The sequence below is a fragment of the Sinocyclocheilus anshuiensis genome, unplaced genomic scaffold (genome assembly GCF_001515605.1).
Source record: "Sinocyclocheilus anshuiensis isolate Anshui unplaced genomic scaffold, SAMN03320099.WGS_v1.1 scaffold2257, whole genome shotgun sequence".
NCBI classification, from domain to species: domain Eukaryota; kingdom Metazoa; phylum Chordata; class Actinopteri; order Cypriniformes; family Cyprinidae; genus Sinocyclocheilus; species Sinocyclocheilus anshuiensis.
In genome coordinates this window covers 280,422-292,170 of record NW_015551137.1, presented here as the reverse complement: position 1 = coordinate 292,170, position 11,749 = coordinate 280,422, and the positions used below count along the sequence as shown (strand labels likewise).

Sequence of the window (11,749 nt, the reverse complement as noted above, 5' to 3'; positions counted from 1 at the left end):
CTGGATTCGTCTGAAAGAAGAAAGTCATATACACCTAGGATGACTTGAGGGTGAGTAATTTATGGGCTAATTTTCATTTTTGGGTGAACTAACTCTTTAAGAGTTTCTTTAGCAGTGGTGAAAATGGACGAAACATGAAGAGGGAGAAGAAATGGGTTGCACAATGCATGACAGTGAGTTAATAATATGCTATACATTAGATGGTACAGGGATTATGTTTTTGACCGGTCTTATTAGAGACAAGCTAACATCTCAGACACCGCACAGAAATACCATAGCGGCAGAAATAATGTAATCACTACATTAACATATTTGGCAACTGGAAAAATGCAACTATGCAACAGTGATGATTTGGGTCTATCACAAACTTCTATAAGCAAAGTGACAACACAAACAATTACAGCACTTTCAGAACCTTATTGTGTCGCTGTTCATTTCCTATAAAATATGTTAAGTCTTACAGCATGGTAAATAAAAAATAAATTATATATATATATATATTATGTGTGTGTGTGTGTGAGAGAGTGTGAGAGAGAGAGAGAGAGAGAGAGAAAAACAGGAAAAATTACGCCTGTAATTTCAAAGTGAAGGCTTTTAATAGACCCTCTCTTTTATTTAATTTATTAATAATTTATTTAAAGTGCTCTTTTATTTCCTTCTTGGACAACCAACCAATCACAGTCTTCAAAAGACTGTGTCATAGCTGGCAACGGGGTCAGCCCCGCCTCCTCACTAAGATGAAAGTTTTAGTCCTTTCCTCGCTCAGAGTTGCTCTCAGATTGGTCCTGAATCACTTTTAAGCTAAATTAAGAGCTCTCCGAGAGGATTCTTAGAATCTTTAAGAATACGGGCCCAGATGTGCTAAATCATTAGCCACATTTAAATCTAGACTCAAAACTCATCTGTTTAGCTGTGCATTTATTGAATGAGCACTGTGCTACGTCCGACCTGATTGCAGTTATTTTATGTATAACCATTTTCTATTTTTAACTGTTTTAAATAATTTTAAAAGTGTTTAAATTCCTTGTTTTATTGTTGTGATAATTTTTTTAATTATTATTTTACTTTCTTTTATGTAAAGCACTTTGAATTACCATTCTGTATGAAATGTGCCATATAAATAAACTTGCCTTGCCTTACAAACTCTAAATGTATTGTTTTACTAATACTTATGTAAATTTAAATGTCTGACACCTAAAATAAACATAATGTGGTTAAAAACACTGCTTAGCTGTGATTATATGACAAGTGCAGAGCGCGTCTCAGCGCCAGCCAAAGCGCGAAAGCACAGTTTGAATTTGGCAGTTATGTGACGCCACCGAACGTTCTAAATCCCATGTGGGACCGTACTCCCAGGGGCACTGAAATAAAAATCCCATATGTGGGACCGTACTGCTCAAAAGGTTAAATCGACACCTGCCACAGTGTTTCCCTCTCTGAGTGTGTCCTAAAAGCCGATTGGGGGGGTTAGCTCCAACTTGCCCTAAATACACCTACGGGAACTTTCTGAAGTTCTCATCTTCGGCCTTTAAAACCCCCTTTCCTACAGAGTTTACTTCCAACCCTAATCAAACACACCTGTACATGCTAATCCAGGGCTGCGTTCAGCCCCGACAAAAACGGTGCAAAACGTTTTTTAAACGGAAACGGTGATGCGTTGAACACCCTGTTCTGATGACGCAAGAGTTGCAACTATGGCAGCTGAGAACCGTTTCCAGGAAACATGTCGTTCAAACCGGAAACCGTAGCAAAACGGTGCACACCGCTTTGAGCTTGAACTTGCCCCAGGTCTTCTTAATTACTAGAAAGCTAGTCAGGCGAGTTTTATCAAGGCTGGAGCTAAACTCTTCAGGAAAGGGGACCTCAAGGGCCAGAGTTGAGAACCACTGTGCTTCACCATATTGCTAATTCTTAAAGGGGTCATTGGATGCCCATTTTCCACAAGTTGATATGATTCTTTAGAGTCTTAATGAAAAGTCTGTAACTTACTTTTGGTAATTTTTTAATGGTAGTGTAAAACAACAACCTTTTTACCTTGTCAAAAACAGCTCTGCTCACAGCAAGCTGTTTCAGTGCATGTCCCTTTAAATCTAACTTCTAATGAGCTCTGCTCACCCTACCCCTTTCTTCTGTAGGGTGACGCTGTAGGGGTTTTGAACAGAATTAAAAATAAAACAATCAAGATGAAATTGAAGTTAAATGTGAGCCAAAATCATCACAATTAAAATAACCAAAGACTTAAACTACTTCAGTCTGTGTGCACTGAATTTATTTAATACACGAGTTACACAATTTGAGTTGAATTACTGAAATAAATAAACTTTTCCATGACATTCTAATTTATTGAGATGCACCTGTATGTAACCAGCTGCTGAACAACCCAGATTTACTCTTCTGTTTCGTGCAAATGCACCCTCATGCTTTAAGTGCATTCTATTTTTAAAATACATTTTTGTGGTATAGAAATTTTAATTGGTTCACTGGAAAAATGCGTTTGAATTTAAATAGGATAAATTATCAAATTGTTTTAACAACATGAAACATTTCTAGCATAACTTTTATCTTAACCATCAAACAATGATAGAGATTGAGGGAGAACATGAATTACAAGGAAATAACTGGGATTAACAAATTGGTCCTCAAGATTGCTTTTTGGACAGATGCAGTATTATTAACTGTGCTCTCAAGAGGTTTGGGGGTCAGCCAGATTATTTCAGTGGCCGATCATGGATCATTGCCAGTACTAATGAATACAATAATTGTACCAATGTACAATAGATCCCTTTCCGTTTTTTGTGACACAAATATTGTTGAAATGCAGATGGCGCAGCTGTGCACAAATATAGGTGGCATTATCATTTTGAGTGTAAATAATGAAAAGATCCAGCTGCAACGGGTCTTTCTGTTTACACACAGTGAAGGTCCTCAGTTGCATTTGCATTCAACAATATATTGATTAAAATTTCTGTTCATTACATATTAATGTGGGTAAGTATTTGAAAATTGCGGGTTTGACAGTCATTACACTTATGTAGAAGTAGGCTATTTTCTGTGAATGTGCAAAACTTCTGATTAACTAGCCACTTTAGGTAAATAACTAGAAGAATAACAAAGTGCATGAAATGGTTAAACTGTTTGCACTACAAGCCAGTGTATTTATAGTTCTGAAAATAAGTTTTTATAATAAATACCAGTTTGCAATATCAAGCAGAATAACAGCCGTTTTTTTTAACTAAAACAACAGGTACAGTTGTGTATTGTCTGCATTGGAGGGATAGTAGAAGCCATGTGCCTTCATGATTGGGCCAAGTGAGGTCTTGTATGTAAAGAGAAGGGGACCCAGAACTGAACCATGAGGCACGCCCTTGGTTGATGTGATTTGGACACTCACCCTCTCAGGGGAACCTTCAAGAATTGCTTGTGAGGTAAGACTTGAACTAGGAAAGTGCAGTGGTTGTGAGGCCCAGGTCTGAGGAGAATATGGTGTTTCACTGCGTCAAAGATAGTAGACAGGTAAATAAAGTTATATAAAAACCTGAAATTCTGGAGAAGCTTCAGATGAGGTTGATAGTTGAAATATCTAGGGAAAAAGCAGATGTTGTATTCACTTGTTATGCATCAACTCAGATCAGATTCATGCATTGCAGCAGACAGATGACCATTTCTATCTTTGAAAGTGCAGCGACCTCTATCCCTATGCTGTTCCAGCTTCCAGCATACTCTTTGTTCTCCTAGAAAACCTTTCTTTTCTGAGAAAATCAGATCAAAGCATTGCATAACATTACATACCAGAAGACTGACTTCAGACCAAAAAAAAGTGATTATTCAAATTAAATTCTTGGCTAAAAATAACCAGTACTCTCAGCTGGGAAATTTATTAATGGTCTATGCGCTCATTCCACAGCTCAGCTGTTTCTCAAGGAGAATGTTAAGTGAAGTGCAAATTTCATATATTTGAAAATGAATGAGTTTTTACACTCTTAATTTTAATGTGTAATATTCCTTGTGACCAAAACATACATTTATGCAATGTCCTTAATACTGTATCAAACATTGCGCACATGCTCAATCTTAGTTGCATTCATAATCTGTTGTCCAATTTATATGTGTACATTAAGGGGCTAATGAGGTTACAATCACTTGCCACTCAGGAAACCGAATTTAATCTGAGAGTATGTTCAACATTCCGTGAGCTGGTGTTAACAGTCTGCCTATGAGGCATTTACATGTTACCTGTGAAAGTGCAGTGGCATCACTGCCTACAGCTGAGATTTAATACATTTAAAAACCTAGACTCATATCATTCTTCATGCAGATAGCAAATGTACATACACTCTGCATTTCTGAACTATCACTATTTGCTTGCAGTACTTGCATGATGTATACTATATTTTTTGTTTTCAAGGGAATGAACTTAAGCCCATATACAATTATAGTGTATAATTTGCAAACATTTTTTAAAATCCAGATCAATTTAGTGGCAGCAAATGCGGAGTGATTTATTATAGTCTTATTACCCTGGGAGGGAATTGGATTTTTGACATTTTTGAAAGCATTTTGAAATAAAGCACTGACAATTTCATTTCCTAACAACCATGGGATGCATTCCCATGAGATCAGACATTTTAGATGGTTTAGCAGTTCATCACCTTGAACACTTAGCCTATTCATGTTGTTCTTTTAATAGACTATATTTTAGTGTTTCATCAGTAAATTGAGTTGTTGAGCTGTAAATTCATTTTTTAATTGTAAAATGTTATCTTAGCCCTACAACACAGAATATTATTGGAAACATCTTTAAAGGGGTCATTGGATGCCCATTTTCCACAAGTTGATATGATTCTTTAGAGTCTTAATGAAAAGTCTGTAACTTACTTTTGGTAATTTTTTAATGGTAGTGTAAAACAACAACCTTTTTACCTTGTCAAAAACAGCTCTGCTCACAGCAAGCTGTTTCAGTGCATGTCCCTTTAAATCTAACTTCTAATGAGCTCTGCTCACCCTACCCCTTTCTTCTGTAGGGTGACGCTGTAGGGGTTTTGAACAGAATTAAAAATAAAACAATCAAGATGAAATTGAAGTGCAGACTTTAAGCTTTAATTCAAGGGGTTGAACAAGAATATAACAAAACGCTTAGGAATTACCACCTAATTACAAATATTTTTATACACGGTCACTCCATTTTCAGGGACTCAAATGTAATTGGACAAATAAATATAATCATAAATAAAATGTTCATTTTTAATATTTTGTTGAAAATACTTTGCAGGAAATGACTGCCTTAAGTCTGGAACTAAATAAAATGTTCATTTTTAATATTTTGTTGAAAATACTTTGCAGGAAATGACTGGCTTAAGTCTGGAACTCATGGACATCACCAGAGACTGGGTTTCCTCCTTTGTGATGCTTTACGAGTCCTTCAGTTGTTGTTTGTTTGTGGGTCTTTCAGCCTTTAGTTTTGTCTTCAGCAAGTGAAATGCATGCTCAATCGGGTTGAAATCAGGAGACTGACTTGGCCATTGCAGAATATTCCACTTTCTTACTATCAAAAACTTCTATGTTGCTTTTGCTGTATGATTTGGGTCATTGTGCACTTGTACTATGAAGCGCCGTCCAATCAAATGTGCTGCATTTGGCTGAATCTGGGCAGAGAGTATATCCCTATACACTTCAGAATTCTTCCAGCTGCTTCTGTCCTCTGTCACATCACTAAACACCAGTAACCCAGTGCCACTGGAAGCCATGCATGCTCGTGACATCACACTGCTCAACCATGTTTCATAGATGATGTTGTATACTTTGGATCGTGAGCTGTTCAAAGCCTTTTCCATACTTTTTTCTTCCCGTTATTCTGGTACAGGTTGATCTTAATTCCAAAGAAAGCTTTTTTAATGTTTTTTGGCAAAGTCTAATCTGGCTTTGTTTGCACCTTGTGATGAACCCTCTGTATTTGCTCTGGTGAAGTCTTCTCTTGATTGTAGACTTTCACAGTGGCACGTACCTCCTGGAGAGTGTTCTTCACTTGACTGGATGTTGTGAAAGGGTTTTTCTTTACCATGGAGAGGATTCTCAGATCATCCACCACTGTTGTCCTCTGTGAACGTCCAGTTGCTGAGATCACTAGTGTGTTCTTTTTTTTCTCAGAATGTTCCTGCTATCTCTCTGATGGATTTGTTTTGTTTTTGAAGCCTAAAAATTGTCTGTTTTACTTGTATGGAGAGATCCTTTTACTCCCTTTATAAATCACGTGAATGTATAATGTCCTCACCGAAACCATGGCAAAGAAAGCGGTACCGACTGAGAAGCGATTCTGTGCTCTCACTAAACAGATCAGCGCACTCTTTGAAAACGTGTTCTCTGCACGGCGCATGGTTTGCGTTTGCCTAATCTTCCAGCAAAGTGAGATCAGCCATGACACTATAGCTACATTTCAAATGACTTCCCAGCTGCACGGGAAAAAAAAGGGCTTACTTAATATTTGTTGTATTTAGTCGTTTAAGTGTATTTTTCTTATTTTGCATTATCTGCCAGTGGGGGGTAAGAAAAATAATCTTGTTTTAAGAGTATTTTACTTGACACATGCAGCAGCACTTTCTTTTTGTAGTATCGCCATTCTACCACTAGATTCTCTGTGTAAGCATGCTCAGAGTTGTGCTTATATTTACACACATTCCTACGTATAAGAACAAGTTGGTATATCCCAAACTTTGCACGAAACTGTTCTTACGCACTCATTACGCACACATCTGTGCATACGCACTGTTGATAAATGAGGGCCCGGACCTTTTACCTGCTTAATTGATGTAGAAATAATTAAAAAATAGCCCACGCCTGTCCATGAAACAGCTTCTGAATCAATTGTCCAATTACTTATGGTCCCTTGAAAAAGGTGGGAGGTAAATATTAAAGAGCTGTAATTCCTTAAGCTTTCCTCCAATTTTGATGAGAATACCCTCAAATTAATGCGCAGAGTGTGCACTTTAAGCCCATATTCATCTTATAACTGTAACCTGAATATGTTTTGGTCAGCAGCTAAAATAATACAAATTGTGCCTGTGTCCAAATATATATGGACTTGACTGTATAATCGTTTTTATATATTGTATATTTGTTTGTAATGTATATTATTTAAATGTAATCCAATGTAAGTACAGTTTGGAGCATGTACCAAAGATTTTGACAATAAAGGTGATTTGATTTTGACCCGCCCGGACTACAATAGCCCAAATATAAACACTTATTGTAGGTGTACTGTAGTGATTCAGGATAAGACAAAAACACACACTTTCAGGCTCTATCTCACGCTCTCACTCTTCCCAAGTACATCTAATGCCAAATTGGCAACCCTGCTTTGATACGAAACTAAAACAATAAATATAGCTGCAAGTAGCAATTAAGGGGCCATGCACAACAGAGATAAAAAGAAGAGCTAAGAAGCTGTCTTTATAAAACGGAGAGTTCCGGTCCTTTATTCTGATTGGATGAGCCACATTTAAAGCCACTGTAAATTACTCTACAACCATGGCCTTTTGACCTCATTACTTCAGTATTTTAGTCAAATTAACTGTTTATTTAATGAAGTATGAGTGACCCCTGCTGGCATTAGGTTTGTGTCTTTCTCCTTTCATCGCCATGCTTGTTATAACACATAAACACATCCGCTAAAGCGTTGCGAAGATATAGCCTCATGTCCATTTTTGCACAAACTTCGTCAAATTCATTAACATGCTTTGGTATATCAAACAGCTTTTGATAATTTTTTTGCCAGCATCGTCTGAAGATGATCTGAGCCAATTTTGGTGAAAATCGAACAACCCGTCTAGGATGAGTTTGAAAAAGTAGATTTTTTCACAAAATTCTAAATTGACCTGTAGAAATTTAAATTTTGGTATGCAGTCCACTCGGCATGCTACTAATAATGTATATGTAATAAGTAATGCCATGGTTTACCCATTCCTGTATGGATCTTTAATAAATATTCATGTATCTACTAGTCTAGTTGCTCAGAGCATTGCTGGTCATAACTGCCTCTTTCTTAAGGTTTAGATTTGAATAAATATTTAGACTAGTGCTGTCAAAATTAGCGCATCAGCGCAGGCGATTATTTTTTTCAGTTTAACGCGTTAAAATTATTTAACACAATTAACGCAGGGGTGGGGCTAGGGTTGACCAACTCATTAGTAGAGACTTTAAGCCCTGAAGTTGGTCAGAAAAGGTAAAGAGAGTTGAGAGAAAATACGATGCGTGTCAGATCTGCATCACGTTCAGCAGCGGCAGCTCTTAAAGAAATAGCAGCCAAATAACCTAATAACCAGCTGCTGTGATGTCTGTTGATCAAAGAACAAAAGAGGAAATCGATAACTTTTTTAGCTTTAAGGATTCAGCTACATTTAATTTAGAATTTAGTGTTTGATAACTTTATTCAATTTTTGTATATTTCTGCTGAAGGGCACAGGTATGACATTTATTATAATGTGAAGATTGTTTTAAGTTCACTTAAATTTGAAGTTATTTTTAAAGTCTAATAAATGTTCAAATTGATGGTTAAATATTTAGGGGGGAAAACAATTTTATAGAGAAATCAGTAGTATTGGTATCAGTGATACTGGCCTTCAGTCATTAAAAAATTATACCATTAAAGTCCCCATGAAATCAAAATTGAAGTTTTTTGGGTTAGTATCAATATGTTAGTCTTAAGGTTTTCTATAAGGCAGTGTTGCTCCAAAACAGTGACAAAATTCGCATTTATAAGATATAAGCATTCAAAGCTTTTAGTTCGTCACTTCCGCCAAAACGTGCCAAAACGGCTCAACGATTTTTTTGACGTCACATCGTACTTCAGCTTCTCATCAAACTTTCTGACCAATCAAATGCTCCCTAGAATCCGAAGCGCCCGCCCCCTGCACTATAAATAGACGCTGAAGCAGCTGAGATCGGTCACTTGTTCACAGTGTAGTTATTTCCTGTACAATGAATGGCTCAAAGTGCACAATGTAGGTGATAAGGAACGATTCAGACAGTGTAAATATGCTTTCGATTGGGGCAAATGAGGTCTGGTTTCACGTGATCCGCAGCAGCGCACACAGTCTGATCTGGACTTTGGCTCCGGTCCAGAGACATGATCGAGTCATATGCGCGAGATCATATGCGCGAGTCGGCATATATTAAAAACTTTTACAACTACACAGCCTCAGCATGATTATGACCACTATTTTGTTTTACTAAGTGTTTCATATTGAATCTAGGGGGTAATCTATTAGACTGTGGCTGTCAAATAGTGTTGGGTCGACTTAATTATTCAGTCGCGCATGCACAACATCCTATAGGTTCTGTACTGGAGTTAGTCAAGTAGTTCACCTGTTTCGAGTCTTCGGGTTTTTCTTGTTAAAATGAACGAAATGACTCGAAAAAAGATTCGTTCATTTTGCTGAACGAGACTCAAAGGTCCGAGTCGGTAAAATGATCCGAACTTCCCATCACTACTGTCAAATGCGGCTTTACCGAGCTCAACGGCTCTGCCCGAGCAGATATAAACAAAACACTATTGGCTATTTTAAAAAAGGGGGCGGGGCTGCTCGATATGTCCCACCCTCTCTTCCTGTTTCAGTTGAAATTACGTCACCACATAGAATAATGCTGCGTGTTTCAAGGCACTTCAGGGGACCTTTAAACAAATATTAAAAATATACTGTCTTTATATTGTTTGTACATTAATTTGAAGATTGAATGTGAAATTGAAATATAAAAGTATATTTACAAACTTTAAAGCTGGGATTAATCACGATTAATTTAAGACTAATGTGCGATTAATTCGTTCATTTTTTTTAATCGACTGACAGCACTAATTTAGACATGATCAATCACTAGATTTGTTTAAATGTTAAATTTACAAAAAGTTAGTTAGAAAAGTCTTTAAAAAGTGCTAAGAAAAACAAGGGAAACTGAACTGATATGAATTCATACTGAATCAAGATTGAAATTGACATCTGTGTTACTACCAAGCCTCCCTTGGTAGTAACACAAATGCGTTAAAATAGTTACTACCAAATTTTTCAACACAAAAAAGTTATATAGTGGAGCTTTAGAAAAGTGCATTAAAATAGATGCAATACAAAGTCCTTGAACATGCAATAGAAATGTATTACTACAATTTTAACTAATTCAAGTTTAATTATATTTCCCCACAAAGATAATTGTTTCATCATACTGTATATCAGGGTTTGGGACACAAGCAGTACAGAGGCTCTCATCTCATATTCTCATTCTTGTTTTTTTCAATATTCCACAGCAACTTAACCCATTTGTCAATGGTCAGAAAAGTGAATTACATCTTCTGCACAAGCAGGAAACTCATTTATATTAGATGCTGTGCTGCAGGGAAAGTAAAATTGAATTACATGATGAAATCTGTGTTTTTATTACAGTAAAAGCTCCTTTCATATAATCGTAATGTTATATTGTTTCATGTTCTTTAAATAAAACTGATTAAAAATATAGAGCCCACTTTATTGGTATTTAAATAGAACATACTTGCATTGAACTTTATGCACTATATTAAGCAGTGCATAAATACTGAATGAAAAACGTTTGTTGCTTTATGAAATTGTCTGAAACGTCTGGCAAATATTGCATCTGTGATGAAGTATGTACGTGTTGCTGCAATGAGTTTCTAGTTTTCTACTAGATCGACTTCTGATGCTACATTTACAACTGGGCTTTAGAAAAGATGCGAAAGTCACAACAGATGATTTAGTGATTTTTAGTGAACCAACTGACTCAAAAACATTCAACTGAAATAATCAGTTATAAAATTAGTGCCTGCTGGTTGTTTTACTTGCTCATCAAAGCCCTTTAAATGAAGAGCAAATGTAGACAGCAGTTTATCTGGTCATGTGATCTCAACATATCTGTCCACGAGGCGACCCGCTCCATGTCAAATAAAACCACTTTAATAACCATTGACATTCTTCAAAAATATCCTTAATTTCTGTAGAGCTGGAGATTTTAATAAAGGATCAAATGACTGAGTTTAGCATTGAGAATGAAAACCAACCTGTTTGTTCCTCGGTATCTTCCTGTTTCACTCTGATTGTTTCTTCAATCTTCATTTCTTCACTCTCTACTTTAATAAACAACATCTTTTTAATCGTGGATGTAAGTTGCTTCACCAGGTGTTTTTCTGTGTGTTTGGACACTTTGCCCTGTTGATGAGAATAATTATCAGAGAGAAAAATAAATGCAAACTAAATCTCTGGGTGCGTCTCAATCAGCTCCCTAGATCAGTAGTCAGTGCACTGGTAAGAGAGTCAGTCAGAGTGATAGTTAATGGACTTAAATTACCTGATTAGTCCAAAAAAAACAACAAAAAAAAACCACCAACTAGAACTACAAATTAATAAAAAATGAATAAAAGAACAATTTTTATTTAAAGTTCATGACTGGTATTTAATTTGTAGATCACATTTAAAGGGGTCATATGATGCTATTTCAATTTTTCCTTTCTCTTTGGAGTGTTACAAGCTCTTGGTGCATAAAGAAGATCTGTAAAGTTGCAAAAACTAAAGTCTCAAATCCAAAGAGAGCCGGACGATTTGGTCAGTCGCACTTTTAAACACATTTTAGTTTTGCTATAGAAAATCTTCAAATTCACAATCTGATTACATGGAGCAGCAGCAGGAAACGCGTGAGGTTGTCATGGCAACCGGATACACTGCACGCGAATTACGGCTGCGCTTCTATTTTGCCACAC

At 36.5% G+C, this 11,749-nt stretch overlaps 1 protein-coding gene across 2 annotated transcripts in view; it reads right to left on the bottom strand.

Moving 5' to 3' along the window:
* The window catches only part of LOC107663244 (gastrula zinc finger protein XlCGF8.2DB-like), a 30,693-nt gene that overhangs the window by 16,596 nt on the left and 2,348 nt on the right, over positions 1-11,749 (bottom strand). For both annotated transcript variants that reach the window (XR_001631306.1, XM_016453429.1), the window contains exon 2: positions 11,054-11,201. Coding sequence is in view for 1 of the 2 variants with exons in the window: in XM_016453429.1 (XP_016308915.1) it covers positions 11,054-11,138 (85 nt within the window). In the remaining variant the exon portion in view is untranslated. The remainder of the gene's footprint in view (positions 1-11,053; positions 11,202-11,749) is intronic.